The following is a 21543-nucleotide window of genomic DNA, read 5'->3' as shown; positions in this document are numbered from 1 at the left end:
TACTACAGCCAATCTAAGAAGTCTTTTCCCTGCTTCCCTGCTTCCTGCTCTTAGCATCTTCCAAGTAACACAAGTAATTAGAAGGAAAGAGCAACAAAGTGGTGCTTCTGATAATAAGTTGAATTTAATTTTTTTAATTATTATTCCCTCACATCTCTTTAGAATGAATACCATGACATCAGCGCTGAGCAGAAATTTTTGAAGAAGCTTATAGACAAGAACTTTGTGGTCAATTTGACGTGAAAGATGGAAAATATGAAGAACAATCACTATTTTCAAGATTCAAAAAAGTTTTATTTTTTTGTATGACACTTTTATTTTTTAAGTGCAACATAACTGTTTACTGTTTAAAAGGAGCACAGAAACCTCACAAGGCAGAAGCTTCTTCTAAGCCTGAGGATAATGGACTGTTGCAAGCAGAGAACTGAATTTCTGTGAAGCTATTTAATAGTGGGGAAAAACATGACACTTTCAGCTGAAAGTATCAGGGATATAGAAAAAAAATGTGATCCACGTGACTTATTTATCAGCAAGAACTTTTTCCAACTGTTCAATTCTCTGGAATATCTTCCTTTTTAACATTGTCCTCCAAAAAGGTTACACTGTCAAGAGACTGCGAAGAGTGTTTAGGTAATAGATGGATGTAAAGTCTTGAATCTCTTGTAATCTCAAAGTGGCTTTAAAAACAATGCCTATAAATCATTACTGTGTCTGGGAGAAGGGGGAACATATAAAGCACACAGGCGTAAGTCTGTCCTACTCCTGAGCAGAGAACATCATCTTCAGTGAAGAAGCCACAGCCTGCACTGGTCATCAACTCTGAACTGCTGTCTGCGTGTGCCAAAGGTGAATACCCTTTGGTCTGATTTGTGGATTTGTTGGTATTGACAATGCTTGTGTTGTATCCAGTTTATGGAAAAACATACGCCCTGTGCTGTGCTTCCAATAAATTTTACAAGTTTTGACTTCTCTTAGAAAAAAGGGAGTTTGAAGACTGAAGATTTGTCTTAATTACTTGTCTGTTACTTCCTGCAAACCACAAGAGGAATGTGAGCTGGGACAGAGATGCAGAGTGTATCTTCCTGTTCACTTGTCAAGTATCAAGATAATTTTTCCAGACTAGCATAATCCCCTTTTTCACATGCTGTAATGAATATCCAACTTCGAAATGCATCAATGTGAACAACTGTTCTTATTTTTGGTAGTGGAGCATGCTAGGGAACATTCAAGATGTACATCAGCTGAATTATCATTTGGCTTCTGCTAATCTCTTCCATTTTTACTTTTAGATTTAAAGAAAGTGGCTGAACTAAATTAGCAGTGGGAATTTACATGGGATTTTATGAAAGTACTTAATGGGATGGTTACATTTCCTGTATTGATTTTTGTCTCAGACAGGCCTGCTGAATTAGTTGAATTTGTTAGGGAATGACCTTGACAACTATCAAAGATTAAATGAAAAAGTGAAATGCCATTCTAATTCTTTCATAGGATATATATACATGTATATCTTCCTTATTGTGTCAAGTTTGTTTGAAGATCTTTAGATTATCTTGATCAATCACACCTAAAGAAAGCACAAAAGTTTGCTTCCAAAAAAAACCCACAAACAAAACAAAAAACACCTCTTCAATGTTGGTAGAAAAAAAGTCATTAGCACAGTATCATCTTTTTCAGGAACTGAGGATTACAAGCGTACTGAACAGCAACATAGAAGAGTAAGCATTGAAGTGACCAGAGATCAGTCTCATCCTTTTCCTATCTCTCTTGCAGAGTGCAATAGGTATCTGAAAACTGCCTGTAGTTCTCGTCTTTTTCTTTAGCCCTTTGGTTCTGCCAGTTGGGAATTGCTGAGTGCAGCATGACTTGCAGGCAAACCTCACCCAAAGAAGAGGTGCCTTTTGCTGCATGGTATTTTCACTTAATGACTCCTGACTTCTGTTTGGTTTCAAGCAAATTGGATGCATTCAAAATAACTGAGGATGTCATAAAAATCTGCATCCCCCTTGTGGTACAGGCAGTGCCATGAGTGTGGCAGTTCAGCCACATCAAGTGATCCTGTGTGGGGTCAGTCCTTGTCCAGCTGGGTGCAGGGAGGGGAGGGGCATGCCAGAGGTGCTGGGGGCAGCGGGGCAGGTGCCTGTCCTGGCAGGAGTGTGGGAACCCAGAATTTCTTCACAAGGTGGTGGAAGGAGTCTTACTCAGTTATTCTTGAGTACAGCCTTCCCCCATCCCTTTTTTAACAGGCACATTTCTGAGGCTTTGAGAAGGGCTCTGCTTAAAAATCTGAACAGGAATAGGTGGGGTTATGTACCAGAAGGTAGTAATACTACTATGTTTAGCTCTACCATAATGTATTTCTCATGATTATTTCAGTTAGTAAGTTTTGTACATGACTGTATAGCACCAGGCCTGCAGTGATTTAAACTACTGACAACAGCAACTCCCCAGGAAAACAAAAATCCAAGGCAAGGTTTTTCATAAAGCTCACAACACTGACCTTTCTTTGCATGGAAGCCCCTAGCAGGTGTCTCACCATGTTGAGGGCAGAGCCAGGCAGAGGTGGGTGCATCCCCCCTAGGAACCTGGGGTTGCTCCCAGAGCCAGCCCTGGCTCCCCCAAGTGTTGTGGGGTGCCCCGCTGCTGCAGGCTGCCTGCCAGGGTACGGCCTCGTCCACCTGACATCCCACACCACGCTGACTGCAAGGACTTCTGTCCAGGAGAGCTGTTGCGTTTGCCCTCTCCACGCAGTGTCTGGTTCTTGTGATGGTGCTGGCTGTGTTTGTTGTTTTCCACGTGATTAGTGTGCTGTCTACCGGCATATATCCCTATCAGCTGCTCCTGCTTATTTCTTTTTAGTAAGTCTCCCCACTTGTACATCTTTCTCTTTTTGGCAATTAAACAGTACTCCTGTGGATGTTTTCTCCCTGCTTCTTTTTCTCCTGCAGGAAAGTTTGAGTCAGTGTAGGCTGAGGTTGCCCTCACAGGAGGGTGACTCAGTAAAGGTTAGAGCCAGGCCTGTTCGCTCGGGCCTGAGCCAAGAGTTAACGCTATTGATAAACCGTAGGGCAGTGTTTTTTGAAAGCACAGCCTGCTGGCTGCCAGCTCTTATCTTCAATAATAAGCTGTGAGCTACCTGATTCATTGTTTTTCCCCTGTAAGATGTTTTGGTAGGGTTCTGTGTATGCCAGCACTGCTTCGTCAGCCTCACTTCATGAGGTGGTTTTGTGCTGTTCTGCCTTGAGAACAGTTACTGCTTTTACATGGACTTGATGTAGGCAGGAATAACGCTGTGTACTCTGTCAGTAATGTCTACAGATCATGGTGTCTATTTTATCTGGGCACATGTTTTCAAAAGTAGCTTGCAATATCAAAGATAAGGCTTGGGACTTTTTTAATAAAAAAATATTAATAAAAAGCAATAATGCTTACACCAACTATTTCAATCTCTTTGAGAGTGAGTTGATATTAAGATTTTCTCTTCCCATTTTTGTCATTCCTAAAGGCAAGGGTTCTGCACTGAAATTTTATTGTACTAGCTGCCCATTACGTTGATCACATCATCAGTGGTGAAGCTGTCACGTTTAAATCCCAGGGTGCTGCAGGCCTTATTTCCGTGTCTGGTAACAGCATAACTACGTAGGTGCCAGGTAATTTATGTGAAGTGTATTTCTGTATCAGTTGCAGATGGTTTCACCATTGCTTCTTCCCTTCACATTCTCCAGCAGTCTGCTGAAATTCAAGCCAGCAGCGTCTTGCAGCAGACGTGCTCCTGCATTTTACCTGCCACCCCCGTACAAAATGCTTCACCATCAGAGAGACCCAGCTCTAAAGTACCAACACGTACACACAGACACACACAGTCAGGTAACTTGCATCAGCCGAAGTTCTGTTTGGCTCAGACTTTTAGGGTGCCTGTTTGTTTTTGTCGGTATCTTTTCCTCTACTGTAATAATTAAGGGAAGTTCTGAGATATGTTGCAAGAAGGAAGGTGAGAAATTATTGCACTAAATATGAATTTGAGAGTGCTTAAAAGATTAAAAGAGTGCTTAAAACAAAACCGTATTCCAGTGGCTCTGTGTTGAGAATAATACAGAATCACAATGTTGGTGTTTAATAATCAGTGTATGGTATTTCTTGTATCCTATGCCATGTTTCTCTTTTTTTTAACAGTGCCCTGTTAAAGTTAACACCTTAACTTTTAAGCAGAGTCTGATTTTTAAGAACATAGAAAGCTCGATGTCGGTTTCTGGTGTAGGTAATTATTTTATTTGCCATTTTTCTTAAGTTTTATATGCCTTTAAAGTGCCAACTGTATTTTGAAGACATTCTTAGAGTTTTTCAAGTGAAATTTTGAATGCTACAAATGGAAAAAAAATATTTTTCTGTGAATAAATTGTGTTAAAGATACTGCCCTCAAGCTTATTTTTGCAAGGCCCGTGCCGTGTGTGTGCCCAAGCCCATTATTAGTGCTGTGTAAAGTAAATAAGGGATTGTCAGATGGGGCATCGAGTTTCAAAATGGACTACTGTGGTTAGTAGGGCAAACAGGGCTGAAATTTTTTGAGCCTAGGTACAGTACCTGGACTGTGCTGCAGGTAGAAATATCACTCTTGACTCATTAAAATCACAGCTGGGACATGGTATTTGTGGACAACGTCAAGACGAGCATCCTCCTGACATTGTTTGATGGCTTTTTAATCTTACCAGCCTTACTGCCTTCTTTCAGGGGAATGTTAAGATAGATGTTTAACTAGGAAGATGTGTGTGATGAACGACTTTAGATTGTAAGAATCAACACTGATTTTAGTACTTCACTCATGTCATCTTTTCTCTTTCCTCCTGTGCAGTAAAAATGAGATGATGGGGAGCAGGGACCTGCTTAGCCAGCAGCCTCAGGGAGTCTGAGGGCAATTTAAAACAGTTGCCTGCCCCAAGTGGTGGGTATTCAATGCATTCGTTTTGGTATCGACCTTTCAGGAGTTCACCAGCTTGGAGGAAATGCCTATCTTTGAGGTGAGACCACCGGCTGCAATCCACTCTCTGCAGTGGAGCGACAGATCATCACTGAGCTAGTCAGTGACAAACTGGTTGCCACTTTCACACCAGTTTTTTGCCACAGGAGAAAAAATGGGGCATGAGGAGATCAGCAGAATGGGAAAAGCTGTTCTCAAATGATCGGAAAAGCTGGGGCTGTAACAGGTGTCTTGAAGCCTGGGAAGCCCACAGCCAACTTTGGCTTTTTGGCTGAGTGCAACCACCCAACAACGCATCTCATAGCTATTTGAATTTTCAGCTTCCCCACATCCTGCCCTCTGTGCCTTTTTAAGCTGCACTCCTACACGTGCTACTGTCCCCAGTCCATAACACCTGCTCCTTGTCGAACCCTTGCTCTGTGTAGTGCATTAAGAATGTGCCATTGCCCTCGTGGGAGCCTCTTGCACCCCAGATTCCTCTGGGTCCACAGCTGCTGCCTCCTGCTAAATGCAACGCTAGGACAATGCCTTCCTCTCAGGGAGTTAAGGTAAGTCTTGTCAGCAGGGAGGAAACAAAGAAAAATCTACGTATTTATATATAGATTTGCTTTTTCATATCACATTGTCAGTGGCTTCAGAGGGTCCTTGTAGTCTGATACATGTATTTTGTGGCTTGAATGTTCATTCTAATAACCCTCATTAATGAAGAGAGGATTTTTTTTAAAGATATTTAATAAGATATTTTTTTTCAAATCAGTACAAAAATTTTAAATACAAAATTATTTGCTTTTGACATATCTCATATATTCTGGAAACATACCCAAGTCACCAATGCCTGGTAAGCTGTCCATCCGTTCCTGCCAACGTTCCATAAAATTTCTGAGATAAAGCACCACATTATATCACTGGAGTCCTTAGTCAATGTTAGACTGCATTAAACTCTGCACTTAAATAACAGTAATGCCAGTTAAATCCAATTTTAGTTCTGCATGAAAAATCTAGTTCATTTTTTGAATCAAAAGCAGTAGCATTAGCTAAGACATGGAAGAAGTGAGGAGTATTTGACTCTTTCAACTAACGTAAGTGTGTGATGTGCAGCACTGTACAGGGAAACACAGAAAAGGACACTGTCATTTTTAAATTAATACTCTTGAGGTGAGATTAGCACCATTGATGAACAGACAGTTCTTGCATAAAAGTTGCTTTTCCCCACATACAGAAAAGATTGAGGCCTCTGCAGATTCTCCTAGACAATTGGTAACATATAAATAAGGATTGGAAATCAGCTTTTATGTAAAATGAAGTTGTTGGATAAATTTTTATGGTCAGTATTGCTGGTAAAGTTATTGATTGATCTCAGACAATGAATTAGTTAATTAGCAAGCAGAGCTACTTCTGCTTTGCCTAGTCATCGAAGAGTAAACTGATTTAATTTTGGCTGAGTGGCAGAATACCTGTATCTTATTACAAGCCAGACAGACTGCAGGTTTTTAGCATGAATACAGGAATTGAAGCAAATTTATACGACCCTGCTGCATTGCCACATGTCAGCCAAGATGTCTTAATCATGTGGCATAAAGCAAATTTTTAAATTTTGTGTGATCTACCTCATCTGCTTCAACAGTGCAAATGCAGATGGAGGCTTTTTGGGTGCATTTGGAGGTGAACCCAGTGCCCACTGGAGTCAGGCACCCATCTGAGTCCAAAAACCCCTGGAGAAAGCTCTCAGGGAATGGTTATGCCATCAGTATTCCTTTTCCATAATAAACAAATTGTTTAGGAAAACAAAACAAAACAAAAACCTGCAGGACTATCTTACACGGGAAGAGAAATAAAGATCTCCAGCTAAAAGAACCTCTGCCTGTCTGGCAGCCCTTCTGTAAAAAAAAAAAAAAAAAAAAAAAGCAACCCCCACAAAACCAAACCAAACCAACCCACCACCAACAACCCCCCAAACAAGTAAAAAGCCACTCAATTTTCCCATGTAATTTGAGATTGACCTACTATGTTTTCAGTCACTGTTTTTCATCTCATAACTGTGATCAATGCATCAATTAAATATGCAACAGGAGAGTGACGTAAACTGATTTGAACCTTAGTATTGCATTATTGTGAATGAAATGAAGCATGGCGTCACAGAAATATATAATGTACAGCTAATATGTCCCCCTTGGGTGCAAAACGACTGTTTATGAACCTGATACACACCTTTAAATATGTTCACCACACTTTTTTTTTTTTATATCTAGCTGTGCATAATGTTAAACTTTGTATTTTTTTTTTGTACAAGATGGTCCGAAACAGTCATTAAATGCATCTTTCATGGTATAAGAGTTTTAAGCGGAGAAGAAAGGTTTAGATTTGTATGTGTGTGTGTGACTGTCTGGTTTTTGTTTTTACATGGGATACAATAAATATCCTGAAAAAGACGAATGCACGTATTGCCCAGCATAGAGTCCTGCTGCCTGTTCAGATGGCATTTGAACGTAAACCTTGTCTCCGTGCATCAGCTGAACGACGGCACTCCCGGAGGCTTGGTCCAGGAAGCCCTTCTTGTACTCGTCGTAGGTGTACATCAGCGGCTCGTTGTTCTTGAACAAAGCCACCCAGACGCTGGCCCCTTTACAGTGAACATGGTAGGCGAAGTAGTAGATCCCGGGGATCTCGCAGGTGAAGATCCCTGTCGCGGGGTTGTAGTTCTGCCGGCCGTTGTAGAGGAGTTTGTCGAACTTCACGGGCACGCCGACCCGGGGGAAGGGGGTGAGGAGCTCCGCCGTGAACGCGGGCATCTCGTAGACGGCACCGGCGGCCTTGCCCTTCTTGCCCGCGTAGCCGTAAGGGGGCTTGACGCCATCTATCCCCGGCCCCACCTCGGGCAGGTACTGTCCCACGGCCGGCGGAGTTGGGGGGATGATCACTGGGGGGCCAGGTGGCCCGGGAGGGCCGGGGGGCCCCTGGAGGCCGGGCTGGCCAGGGGGTCCAAGCGCCCCGGGCTTTCCCGGGGGGCCCTGCAGCCCTGCAGCCCCAGGTTTGCCCATGCCAGGGAAGCCGGGGGGGCCGGGCTGGCCGGGTTCCCCCTTGGCCCCAGGCAGTCCTGGGGGGCCAATGGGGCCACTGGGCCCTGCAATGCCTGGGATCCCTGAGGGGCCCTGAAGCCCCTGGGCGCCGGGCAGCCCCGGCTCGCCCTTCGGCCCCACGAGCCCAGGGACGCCCGGCAGCCCCGGCAAGCCCTTGTGCCCGGCTTCCCCCTTGGGCCCCGTGGGGCCTGGCAGCCCCCGCAGCCCGGGGGCTCCCACTTCCCCGGGGAAACCTGGCTTCCCAGGGAACCCCTGCAAGCCGGGTTCACCCTTGGGGCCCACAGGTCCCGGTGGCCCCACGGCGCCGCCTTCTCCCTTGGGTCCTGGGAAGCCCGCAGCACCGGGGGGGCCCATGATGCCTGGCAGGCCTGGTTGGCCCGGCTCTCCCGGAGGCCCCCCCATGCCGGGTGGCCCCGCGTGCCCCTTTTCCCCCTTGGGCCCCAGGGGGCCGGGCAGGCCGCCCACCCCACGCTCACCTTTGGGCCCAGGGAAGCCCGGCTTCCCAACCCCGGGGAGGCCAGGGGGCCCTGGCAAGCCTGGCAAGCCTTGCTCCCCCTTGCCTCCTGGGAAGCCCGGCTGGCCAGGGATGCCGTCTTGGCCGGGTTTGCCGACCCCAGGCACGCCGGGAGGGCCTTGCATCCCAGGGACCCCCGGGGGTCCCTGTGGCCCCAGCTCACCTGGTGGGCCAGGCTTGCCCAGGGGACCCTGCGGTCCTGGGAACCCCACCATCCCCGGCTTGCCGACCCCTGGCAGACCCACGGGGCCAGGGGGGCCGGGCAGCCCGGGCGGGCCCTTCAGTCCTGGCAAACCGGGGATCCCGACACCCTTCTCCCCTTTGGGACCAGGGATCCCGGGGGCCCCTGGGGGCCCCTTCATCCCAGGTTCACCCTTAGGTCCTGGCTGTCCCTGCAGCCCTGGAGCACCCGCTTTCCCTATTCCTGGAAGCCCGTGAGGTCCCGGTGGTCCCTGTGGTCCCGGTATCCCCATGGGCCCGACCTCTCCCTTCGGTCCCATCTCCCCTCTTGGCCCTGGTGGCCCCATCACCCCTGGTTTCCCAGGCATCCCTGGCAAACCCGGCTTCCCAATTCCTGGATATCCTTGTGGACCTGGTTTTCCTTTGGCTCCTGGCACGCCGTGACCTGGTAATCCTGGTGGCCCTGGTGGTCCTCTTGGTCCAGGCTCACCAGGGGGACCTTGCTCACCCCTCAAGCTGCGCACAGGCATTTCTGGGTTGGGGAGGAACGAAATAGGGAAAGGGGGGGGGAATAGAGAAAAAAGGTGAATGTAATCACATCTCTTGAAAAACACAAAGGTAATTTTAAACTGAATGTGCTTCTTATGGTACCTCTTGTTTTTGTGGTAGGTGGAAAAATCGAACTGGCCAGAAAATTACTGGCTGATGTTTGTAATTAAGAGGATGTTCTTGCTGTTTTGCATACCCCAAACTTGCGTGTGTATTTCTGTTTATATGAAATACTTGTTTTGCATCCTCTTCGCTTATTTTTTGTCACGTAAAAGCCATTTAGTAGTGTTTCCATGTATATGATATTAAGCAGTGAAATCTGCCTATTGTCCCATATTGCTGTATGAGTTTAAGAGGAATGCAGGAGCTGCTCAGTGTGCTCATGCGATAGGAGTACTTCACCCTTAAGAGGTGAAGTAACTTGTTGGAGGGGCCCTGCTTGTTGTAGGGGCTTACATTAGCAAGAATTCCTTGATTAACATCATTAAAATAAGGTTGAAACAGTACAAAGTTTAAGTCTGGTATGACTTGCCTTTTCAACAAGGCTTTAGTTCACATTAAAATGTTACTGGAAACCTACAGCCTTACCTGGCATTGCTAAGCTCTCAAAAGTTTTTGGCATAGCCATGGCTAATTAGATCTCCCTCTAAACACTTCACAAAAAGCTTTTTATGGTCCCAAACCACGTTTTTATTTGTGTGTGACCATTTGACATTTCAGGTTGAGGTGAGGGAGATGCTGCCTGGGAGCGGTTGTGCTAGGGGCAGGTTGCTTTTCAAGCTGCAGACTTCTGCATGTAGTGGAAAGTCTGGTTCTCTCCTGCTCTAAAATTGAAGAAGTGAGAGCTTTGGGATATGGGGGAAGGAGACAGATGAGGTTTCAGGGCAAGGGAATTGACTGTTCTCTGAGAGGCAGAAACCCTCTCTCTCTGCACATTTTGCATTTTATGCATGTAGAAAACCTTTGCTTACAAGACAGGTTGGTTTTACTACAGTGAGTCGTGCTTGTTTAGGCACTCCAAAAACAGGCCCTGAAATCCTCCATTTCCCACTGAAGCCAGTGGAAGCTGTGATTACTCTGGACCTTTAGAAAGGCAGAGAGTTAACCAGCTGGGCTGAGGCTGCACATACACTTGCTGTGCCCACAAGGATTGTATGACACTGGACATTACAGGTCTGGACATTTTTAGTTGCTTTCTTAAATATTTTAGTACTTTCCAAACTTCTTTTACTGAACTCTGAAAGTGCTTGTTTGTGCAGACTTGAGCAGCAACACCCTGTATGTTCAACATGTTAGTCCCACGGTTAACCTACAGAAAGATGACTTCAGGAATCAAAAGAGCAAACCTACGCTACATCCAGCCAGCAGCAGCCTGTTCACCCATGGGCAAACACTGCCATGGGCAGCCATGTGTGTCCCCGTGCAGGGCTGATGAAGAGCCCGCTTACCTTTTTCTTTCTTGGGAGCCATGTCCTTGCCGAGCAGAGGCACCTGTGGCACCTCCTTCATGTACTGAGGCAGGTGGGGATACTCCTTGCCGTACTGCATGTGTGGCACCTCCTTGCCCATGTGCTGCATCGGGATGCCTTCTTTGCCCAGCGGCATGTGAGGTACTTGTTGTCCGAGGGCTTGGTACTGAGGCACCTGGGGTGGCAGCTGCTTGATGCCATAGTAGACGCCGCCCTGAGTGGACCTCACCAGCTGTAGGTAAATGGCAACAGCCACTGCCAGTAGCTGCACGGGGACCAGCAGCACAGCCATAACCTGTGGAAAAAAACAGCAAAACCCACAGTTGGCAGAAAATTGTTTTATATTAGGCTTGGTTCATCACCTAGAGCTAGCACTGTGGGCCTGGATGGCGGGAAGCACGGAGTGCCCAGGTGAGGAGAGTGTGTGAGTGGCTGCAACTGGGGGTGAGCTCGTGGGGCGCTGCAGGCATCGGGCCCTCAGGGGTTGTCTGGTGTTGTCCCCACTCGCAGCTGTAGGGCTCGGTGCAAGTACCAGGAGTGCTGGCACTGGCCATCAGAGAAGCCTTGTCTCTCTGGTGTTGTGAGGGTTATGGACTGGGTGGTGATATCTCACTCAGTTCTTGTGTGCTGCTCCTGCTCTGAGTTCCCCAGTAGTTTGCCTTAGCAGAGCATTTAGGGAAAGGCTTGTTCGTCTTTTAAAATGTCTCTCCCTCACTTTGTTCTGTGAAATCTAATAACTTAAAGGAAATTCGGATATGATTGTTACTGAGGGAGGGTAAACTTAAACCGTGCAGGATACTGTGATTCCTCCGTTTTCCTATTAGCGTTTTTCAAGAAGCTTTCTCCCCACAGATGTTGTAACAGCACTGTTGTCGTTAAAACAACCGGCAGAAAGTTAATGTTTTTCTATGAGGACCAGTCACCGACCCCACGGTGTGCTGCCCGCAGCCGCTGGGTGGAGCACGCGCCACACGGCTTCCCGCCCAGCAGCGCCGTGTGGCGAGGGGACGCGGAGCCGAGCCCACAGGGGCACCCAGACCCCAAAGGGCAGCCGCTCGCCCTCGTTCAGCAAAGCATTTCAGCACGGACTTCATCTCCAGTGAGGTCTGTGTGGGTCTTCGCCCCCGGCTCGGTGCTTTGCCGTGTGGTGAAGGGATGGGCGTGAGGTACGCGGAGTCCCTGCCCCACAGCTTGAGCGCCCTTCAGCCCCAAGTGACCTCTTTGGGGTCTCTTCTGTCAGCTTTTCTATAATCCTTTCTTCACCAGACCTAACCACTGGCTAAAGCCTCGGCTGCCTGTAGGGTAACACCTGCCTCAATGTGCAGGGAAAATCCCAACTGCTGGAGAGCTTTGCCTGTGCTGTGGTGGAAAAGCACCGCTTGTGTGGGGAGAGAAATGCAGTGAAACCTTGGGAAGAAAAACAACAGAAGGTGTTGGATAGTTTGGGGCTGTTGTTAAAGCCTATAAGTATGAGGGGGCAGGGTGGACTTTGAAGAATGAGGTTATTAAATTAGTGCCTTGCTACTTTGCTGTTCTGGTGGCCAGTTTTTTCCTTTTTTTCTTTTTAAAAAAATAAATTGCTTCAGTGGAATAAGTGAAGAGGGAAATAGGTAAAATTCCTTCAGATTTAATTTTTCTCTTTGTTTGTATAGCAAGATGTGGTTTTTGTGCGCAAGTGGGAGCTATTTGAAGTAATTGAAAAAAATTCCTACGGGGAGACACCAGTCTCCCCACAGAGGAGAGAAAACCAAACCTCCCGTGCTTGCCACCGAGCCCCTGGCCCTGCCAAGCCTAATGCAACGCACCTGCAGCTCTACAGGCACAGGGGATGTTTCTGTGTGCGTGCGTGGAAATTTTGAGGGCAATCAGGCAAGAGCTTGGAGAGATAGGAAGGCTCCAGAAAATGAGGTGACCTCACTGCATCTGCGTTTCCTTTAATTTTTTTTTTTTTTCACTCATCATAACCAAAACAGTGTGGCCTGGAAATGACAGATTGCTTCTAATCTATTGACTTTGGCCGGGGCCGGTGCCTGTGAGGTGGAAGGTGGGGGTTTATTTACTGAGCGACCTCGGGCTAGATGGGACTTGGCCGACGTCTTCGTGGGAGGAGGTCAGCGTCTCCCGGCAGCCCCACGCACGCTGTCTGGGGCTCGGGATCCGCCACAGGTACCTGGGAAGGGACATGCTGGGTGCTGGCCGTACAGCCCAGAGAAGGGGGTCTGGCAAAATTAACTTTGATGAGGAATGAGGTGAAGCTGTGTGCTGTTGCTCGCCACCTCCCCATAATGGGCTACAGCTCTTGGGGACTGTCCTGGTAAGGCAAGCCTAACCTAGAGCACAAAGCATCCCTGGGGATGTCTTCAGAGCCAAAGTTCGTTGTCTCTCATCCTGCTTGGCTTCTCTGCAAAGTCCCTTAGGTGCTTGGACAGGGAAGCTGGAGGTCTCTTTCTGCCCTGCAGTTTGTTTCGGAATGCCTGGATGTACTGCTCTCTAGTTGTGTGAAGACCTCACTAGGAAGCTATCAGCATCTTTAAAAGCCTAAAAGCTACTGGAAACCTTGGTCTTCGTTTTTAAAAGAAGTGTATAGATCCTAAACATTGGACAGGTCTGTCAGAGCTTATGAATAGCAAAAGTAGACCGATAGCAGTGACAACAGAGTAAGGACAATATCAGAGCAAGGAGGAGAAAAATACGTGCTAAAGATGCAGCCAAAGTGTAAGACTTCCCGCACCCTTCACCCATATCTCAACAATTTTGGGATGGCCTCCAAACGCATTGGTGTAGTGTGATCCAAAGTGCTTTCAAAGGTATCTGTCAGCAGCGCGATAAGCTAACTTTGGAACAGGATTTTCCTGGGCTTCTGGCAGAAAGCAGTGAGAACGTGTCTACGTGTTTATGGCAGGTAAATCCTTAACTGCTTGAATGTCTGAAGAACGAGGGAGGACAAGCTGCTGTCTTCACGCACAGCCCAGCACATGTCTCTCCTGCTCCAGCAGATGTGGTGTGGCACGTCATTTTGCTGCCATCGTTCAGATTAAGACACAGTAAATATTTTGCTTTACCTAGGGTGGGGCAAGCAACTTGAGGGCAAAGAAAAATTATCCCAAACCACAATGTTCAACTGCTTGTGTGTGAACACGTGTGGCACTCTCTGTGGGTGAGAGAGAGTCCCTGGAAAAAAAAATACGCAGTTTTACGGGCAAAGCTCAAGTGAGAACATTTCTCAATAATCTCCTTGGTAGAGCTTTTCTCCTGAGAAAACTAGAAAGGACCTCCCTCTGGCTGTTTGTGTTTGTCAGCAGAAACTGAAGACAAAACAAAATGTACCAGCAGTCATAATTCTTAAATTAGTGTGAAGAAATAATGGCTGTTTTAGCCTAATTGGGTGAAGAATGTATGGAAAGAGTGAAGCCCGTCTGCATGGGACTTGAAATCATAGGTGGTCTTGCGAAGGGTGGAAGCCAGACTTTGATTAATTGGTTGTTACAGGGAAGCTCTGCAACCAATTTTCAGGTTAAATACATGTAGAACTTACCAGTGTCTCAGAACCTGGAAGCTGCTTGCCCCAGGGCTAGCTCTGTTGGCTTAATTTGCCACAGCCTGTGAAGTGCTGTGTTTCCCAAAGGTGCACAGGGCGCACTGAGCATACCTCAGGGACCCAAACTCTTCTGCCCTGGGGTCCTTTCCATGGGGGCTCCCTAAAGCTGTGGGACTCGCTCCCTGCTGCATGGAGTGCGCGGACTGCCAGCACTTGGGTTTCCACATGGAAAGGAGCACCAGAAAACTTGCAAAGTGAGCCTCCCAGTGACTCTGGAGAGTTTGTGCCCAGAAGAGTGCTACTAAAAACGTTTGGTGCCAAAAAGCTATGTTCTCTGAGATGATTTTGGCTTGAGATCAAGAGTGCTTAGGAACATAGCTACTTTTGGAGTATCCTAGATATCCTTGATCGCATTACCAAGTATTACAGTGGCGTACCCAGGGATGGCTCTTATCTTGGGGTGTCCGATCCCACCTGGAACCCCACAAACCTCACTGAAGTCTCTCCCTGTCACACAGAGGCACGCAGGGAAGCAGAGTGCCAAGCCAGCAGCAAACAACGTAACCCAGCCAGCGAGGAGAAGCACAGCTGCATGGCAGAGTGCTGGCAGGTCCAGATGCACAGCAGCCCTCTGCAGAGATTTCCCTGGCTCCCAGCTCACAGACAGAGGTATGTGGCATCCCAGGTTGAGGCAAAAAAGAGCTTGCAAGAGGTGATAGCCATTTTCTATTTTCCTTTTTAGTGTTACTTTGGTAACAAATAGCCTATACTGTTACTGTTTATATGAGGTTGTTCCTTAAACCTCTGTGTTACACCTGCAAACACATGCACTCCCCATGCATCCCTATACTTTTCTTTTAATGTCCTGACCCGCTCTAAAGCATTAAATTAAATCAATGGGTATATCTTTTTTCCCGTTTGTAAACCAATTCTAACCCAGCTAGCTTTCTTCTAAGAATTTTTTCACAAAATTCACAGAAAAAAAGAGCAGCCGTAAAGCCTTTAATTCCTGTGGTTGCTCAGCACCAGTGGCTGAGTGTGACTACGACTAGGGAATACTTTTATGCTTTTTTATGTCAAAAGTCAAGTACGTGGGCTTCTCCTTCCTGGAAGCACCATGGCAATGTGCACGTGACTTGAGCAGTCATCTTCCTAGCACATTGTTGTCCGCAGTTTTCAGACTTGATTTCAAAACTTAATCTCAGCTAAAATTAATCTCTGCAACATTAGTCCTTAACTCCCTTGAGGACTTTTTTTTTTTTGTATATCGCTGAATACTTTCCGAATGGATTTGAGGAGGCATTGTACTGCGCAGAAATTGAATTTCAGTGGCAACTCGCATTTTCAGGGGCAGGAGAAACTGACAGCCTTCTGCTTGCCAAAGAATTTTGTTTGCTCAGTGCTTAGGGTGCCACTTAATACACACATTACCACTTCAAGGTAAGAAAACTCTTCTGCCTTTCTGTGCCAAGCAGGGTTTTATGTCATTTGAACAGATGTTTTCAAATTTGCAATCAAACTAATTAAACTCCTAATTTAGAGGTTTTCTTTTTGTATGTTCAGTTGCAATCCACATATAAACAGGAAGTGAGGGCAACAAAATGTAACTTGGCACAAATTTCCCCTCAAAGTTCCATAACACAAATTGAGACTAGCTCTACCAATTTAATCTTATTTTCGGTGGTAGAGAGCACAAGGGCTGGGGGAGACAGCAACCCTGTGCGCGGGCTGCGTCGCGCTGCCAGGAAGAAATGTTTCTTCCATGCCAGTTTTAGACTGTCCTTCATCATTTGGCTTCTGACAGTGTCTGCAGTATCACTGGGGCGATGCCTGCTTCCTTAGTGGGTGAAGAGTTTATCTTCCTAAAGTGCCTGCATACTCAGCAGGGAGGAAAGATCACGGCTAACTGGGATTTGTTAAATGCAGCCCTGCATTCTTGTCTCTTGTGAAACTCTCCCACAAAGATCAGGTTTGTTTATTTCCCCCCCCCCCCTCCTTTTCACTGCCTCCTCCAAGGAAACAAAGTAGTGTTGAGTGTCTGTGCTCCATTTGAGTTGCTGAGGAACAGCTATTGTTCAGTATGTTAAAAATAAATTAAATCATTTTGCTCAAGGTCTAACAACTGTGTCTGATTATCATGTGGTATTTAGTAAATCTAAGACAGTCATAGGACAGTCAAGGATTGTCACAGTGAACATTTGAAAATGCACATATGCATAAACCTGCTGCTGATGGGGAATATTCAATATGTCATGGATGCTATTTCTTTTTTTTAATTCAAATTGGTGCCTCAAGTTGCTTTCTTAGAGAAGTGTGAAAATATCTAAATGGCTTAATCGTAAAAACAGATTATAATCTATAAACTGCCTTTGGCTTCAGTGGTAATTATACAATCTCTTCTTGCACTGCCTGGGGAGATATCTTCATTTATCTGTTTATAAATCTGTTTCCAAAGATGAAGCAACTGTTTCTGCTCCAATCTTTTTCCAAATTGACTAGTACATGTGCTCAGGCTGGACGGTGATCCATCCATCTGGGTGCGAATGGCACCATTCAGCTTGTCCCATTTCTTACTTTCAAACAGTGTATATTTGTGTGCGTGTGTCTGTATCTGCATACGTATGAAAACACCTGTCTGCACGCAGATATTTATGGTGCATGGATGTGAAAACACACACATCCTTTGCCTTCTCCCTGCACCCAGTCTGCTGCAAACCCGCCCGGGGGCAGCCAGGCAGCCATCTCCTGCTCGGTGTGACTTTGGGCAGGAGGAAACAGGCACCTCCACCACCCCGGCTCCCAGGCACCGGGCCCAGCTGATGCAACAAAAGCCCCAAGCTCCGGATTTAGGGCATGCAGAAGTGGCCCTGCCTTGCCCTGTGGCATGGATGTGCTTGCATGCAGCACTGCTCAGCCTCGGGGCGGGGAGGAAGGACCGATTTAGGAGCATGTTTGCAGAAAAGCATGCAACTCTAATTAGGGGATTAGAATTAATTGTAGGTAGGATTTAGCAAATGCCTGCCTGTGAATACATTTTCCTGTTCTCTGCCACGTGGCACGCGCTTGAATCCCCTGCCTAATGCTCTCCTCTGGGCAGCTTGCCTGCGGTCCTGGTGGCAGGCGGCTGTGGTGGAGACACCTCAGTGACAGGCTGTGCCGACTCCCCGTGCAGCAGCTGGCCGCAAAGGCCTGGAAACCAGGCCCAGTGGCACAAAGCGATCACAGCCCAGCACTGCCTGTCCCCTTATCAGCCCTGGTCACCCTTCTGGTGCGGTGCTGGGACTGGCTGAACCTTGAAGTGTTGATAGCGGGCTGTGGGGGTTACTGGCTGCAAAACGGTGTGGGCAGATAGCTACAGGCTTTCTCTGGCAGCCTCCCTTCTCAGCTGTCTCGTCACTCTGATGCCAGCCTTGCTTTGGCAGGTGGGCTTTCAAGTGACCCCGTGAGATGCCCTGTCGATCGGTGCATGGGGGTAGGCAAAGGTTGGGGCAGGAGGCTGTCCCTGGCTGTGGCAACTAAATCGAATTACATGTAACCTGCATCTTCACCCAAACATGACCAGCAAAGAATTTTCTAAGGGTTAACTGCCAGTTTTACTCTCAGAGAACTTTTAGTTGCTCCTTTGATCCATTATTGTACTAAAAGCAGGCAAATTAAAATGTAATTTGTGAAGGTGCAATGATTCCTAAAGAGGCAGAAAGGATCAACGCAGGCAATATGTGTTTCATTCTAACAGAGACTGCTAACGCAGACTGCCTCACAACTCTGGAAAGACTGCTTAGAAGGTGAACCTTGCATGAGCTGGTAGATCTCAATATATTTAGGAAAACTTATATGTGTTTATAAAAATCCCATTCATTAACATCAGTAATGCACAGGCAGGTGCTACAGTATATATTTTTCTTAAACACACTTCCTCAAAAGTGGCAATAGATAGGAAAATGCTGATGATAAAACTGCTTTTGTCAATTGCAGTGGTGGATTGTTACAGATGTCACAAGGAGGTTAATGCTTATTCTAATAAAAATGTAGATTATTTAAAGAAGTGTAGGTGACTGCAGGTGTAATATACGTTCATATTAGACTTTTCAGACTAGGTAAGCCGTGCGTGGCACCAAACCTGAGGAGACTGGGGAAAAGTGGCCAGAAACTGCTTTTGTGTTTCTCCTGATCCTCAGGCTGTAGCCAGTCGCTGGTGCTGCCTGCAGTGAAAAAAGACTGCACTGAGGGCTCCTGGCACCTGTTGGGTACCTGATGCAGGTGGGGGTGACAGCTTGTCAGGAAGGGGTACATCTTACTCTCTGTTATCACTGAGGAAACAAGGGTTTCTTAGAAGTTTAGACCTACATGTATAATTCCCACCCGTTTCTCTCCTCTTCTTGGATATTGGCTAAGTTTGTATGTTTTCCAGTGGGTTCCAGATGGGAACCATTAACCACTAACACAGCGTCAAAATCATGAAATCTCACCAAGAGTGCAATTCTGGGTACAATCATTCTTGGATTGAAGCCTTTGTTACAGAGAAACTTCATTTAATGTGCACCTTTGTAGTGATCATACTCTCACCTTCGCAGCCTGCATTTATTTTAACAGTCCTGGAGTTCTTGGACTATAAAGCAAGAAATCTGTGAGGGACTGAAGTATTTGGCTTGAATCGTTTGAAACAGTTTATTGTTCCCTATGACTCCTCTTGCAATCCTGTGGCCTTAAGCTCTGCCTTCTTGCCATATTTGCTTGACTGCCTCTTTCTGAAAATGGCAAAGCGTAGCATTGCCTGTTCATTTTCCTACTTTGATGGTATACAAAATGCATTTTCCTAGCTCTCATCCAATTGCTGTTTCATGATTTTTTTTTCTTTCTAAATAAAAGCAAGAGGTTTTTGGAGGTGAATTGTTACCACTTAGAATACATCCCTTCCCTCTGCTTTGATGAGCCTGTCAAGGGAAAGATCAGCTCTTCTCTCCCTTAATTTTCTTTTTTGTGTTCAAACTTTACAGCTTCTCAGAACCCCGAAGTTCCAGTCTACGGGAGACAGGAAAACAATAACAAATGTCTGCAAAATGTTTTTATTGAAAAAAAATGGCCTGTCTCTTAGAGAATTTTTATTGGAAGGGTATTTACCATTGAAAGATTTCTGCCCTTTGCATACTTCTCCTACCTTTGTTCAAACAGTGGAAGAAATTATCTTGCCTTACAAGGTTAAGCATACTAGACTACGTCACCCAGATAGAAATCAGTGAAGGACGTTCTAAAATTATTTAGCAACAGTTATTTTCCTATTTTATTGTCAAATACTGCAGATATTGTCGTATTTGTTAGGACATGCTGATCTTAGTCATGACCTGACGCTGTTCCATTCCCACAAATCAAACAGATGCTATCGTGTGATCCTACTCCCTAAATGGGTAATTCTTATTTTTATTCTATTTGCCTAGATGAAGACTAAGATGACAATAACCACAGTTAAGCACTCATTCAGTTAAAGTGGTTTAAAAACTGGGCTGTTCATTTTTTTAAAGCCCCTTTGTTTCGTGGGACATATCTGTGGGCTGACATGAAGCTGGAAGTTGCTGGATGGTTGACAGTGGATCTACCAATGTACATCGCTTTCTAATTTGGCTCCTTCGGTGCAAGCACTGCCAAAACTCTAACGTATTGCTCTGCACTGTCACTGTGGCTGAACTGCACACGTACATCCCTATGTCACACCAGACAAATCCACACACCAGACAAATCCATAAGGACCTCCTCCCTTTTCCTCTTGTGCAGCAGGTATGAAATATTACTTATTCAAATCTACTTTGCTGCATACTCACTTGAGTAGTCAATGAGTAGACAAGCAAAGACTGAAACTCTGCAAGTGCAGAAATAAGAGCATGACACCGTCAAAAAGCTTAAAACCTGAGTTGTGAACTCTGCGTAGGTTTGATTCAGTGAATACTGATAGTAAATGCTTGGAAAATCTCTCAAAAGCACAGCAAGGAAAAATAATGTCTCTGAAGCACTCACAGACATGCAGAGCTTCCCCCTGCCCCCAATGCACTTATCCTGGATCCAAGAAAATATACAGTCTTTTAAACATTTGTGTGAAATAAGAAATAAATCAAGTTAGAGGGAGATTCTCTTATCAAAGAAGTAAATCCATTGTGTCTCCTTGACTTGAAGTGCTTTGGATTAGACCCCTACGATGCCATGAGGCAGAATTTATTTCCGATATGCAATCCAACATCCTGCGGTTCAAAGGACCTGAAATTACTGTATCTCTCACCTTGGAATAAACCAACCAAGAGCCAGTGGAAATCAGAGCCAAGCACAGAAGACTAAATACTATCACTTGCTGAAGTCTCACAACTCTCCTCCAAGAGAAACAGCACACAATGTTCAGCATAGCCCTTTGGATCCACCAGCAGTAACTGTGAGAGCAGCAAGAGCGAAGGCCATAAAGCAGGTCAGTGCTCAGCTCTCCTGTCTGCCTGTTACAAAATGTCTGCAGTGGGAACCGACCCTCACACTTCACCGATGTCATGGCCAGGAAGGAGGACTACGCCAGCGGTGGTGGGCTGAAGAGCCTGCTGCTACCCCACCACTCAGCTGGATCTGGTGGGGCACCAGCCTGCAGCTGGCCCCGTTACAAGCAGAGATGGGGTTGGGATACACAAACAAATAGGGCTGAAGGGGGAAGTTAAGGACTTTAGTCTGTAATGGAAATTCAAGTCCCTGATCAGCCTGCAAGCCTTACATGGTGCAGGGAGCGCACTAACACCTCCTGTCCTTTGAGACAAGTCTCCTGTGGCTTTTGTCCCCATGGGGTCTGCTGCTCACTGTGCCAGCTCACCGCCCACCTCCTGCTGGGGCTCTGGGGGTAGGAAATGGGCACTTCAGTACCCTTAGCTGAAGAAAGGAGCGAAACTCCTCTTCCACAGCCTGAGTAAGCATCTGCTTGAGCTGCTGCTATCTGCTCATGGTTTGAAGAAAAAATTTGGCACCCGTCTTCAAAAGAGGATTATGGGCTATGAGCTGAGCACAGGGGGACTTGTGTCTGTGCGCTCCATTCAGCAGAAGGCTCTTAAAACCAGGAGAGAGCTAGGATTTAGGACGAACTGCGATCTTCAGCTTTTCCTATTTGGCTGGTTTAGGCAGCTCCCCAAACAGTGGCTTTTGTGAATCCTCCTCTGAGGCACTTAACTCCCCTTTCGCACATGCACGGAGTCCAGGCATCTAATTCAGGCATGTGGACTCCA

At 46.4% G+C, this 21543-nt stretch overlaps 3 protein-coding genes across 26 annotated transcripts in view; 2 read left to right on the top strand and 1 right to left on the bottom strand.

The window, feature by feature from the left end:
* Window positions 1–999, top strand: part of ST3GAL6 (ST3 beta-galactoside alpha-2,3-sialyltransferase 6) — a 108689-nt gene extending 107690 nt beyond the window's left edge. For all 24 annotated transcript variants that reach the window (XM_084522516.1, XM_084522520.1, XM_084522518.1 and 21 more), the window contains one exon: window positions 163–999. In XM_084522516.1, the coding sequence (XP_084378642.1) occupies window positions 163–243 (81 nt within the window). In that variant the 3' untranslated portion in view covers window positions 244–999. The remainder of the gene's footprint in view (window positions 1–162) is intronic.
* COL8A1 (collagen type VIII alpha 1 chain) overlaps window positions 427–21543 on the bottom strand; it is a 92690-nt gene continuing 71573 nt past the window's right edge. The window contains exons 4-5 of the mRNA XM_084522796.1: window positions 10744–11059; window positions 427–9278 (exon numbers count right to left, since the gene is read on the bottom strand). Of these exons, the coding sequence (XP_084378922.1) occupies window positions 7372–9278; window positions 10744–11056 (2220 nt within the window). The 5' untranslated portion in view covers window positions 11057–11059 and the 3' untranslated portion in view covers window positions 427–7371. The remainder of the gene's footprint in view (window positions 9279–10743; window positions 11060–21543) is intronic.
* The window catches only part of LOC311438512 (uncharacterized protein), a 49515-nt gene continuing 39042 nt past the window's right edge, over window positions 11071–21543 (top strand). Inside the window, exons 1-2 of the mRNA XM_084522967.1 lie at window positions 11071–12930; window positions 14821–14971. Of these exons, the coding sequence (XP_084379093.1) occupies window positions 12843–12930; window positions 14821–14971 (239 nt within the window). The 5' untranslated portion in view covers window positions 11071–12842. The remainder of the gene's footprint in view (window positions 12931–14820; window positions 14972–21543) is intronic.

This window comes from Aythya ferina, assembly GCF_964211825.1.
Source record: "Aythya ferina genome assembly, chromosome: 1".
Taxonomy (NCBI): domain Eukaryota; kingdom Metazoa; phylum Chordata; class Aves; order Anseriformes; family Anatidae; genus Aythya; species Aythya ferina.
The sequence above is the reverse complement of the archived record's forward strand: the minus strand, read 5'-3'. Positions and strand labels throughout refer to the sequence as shown.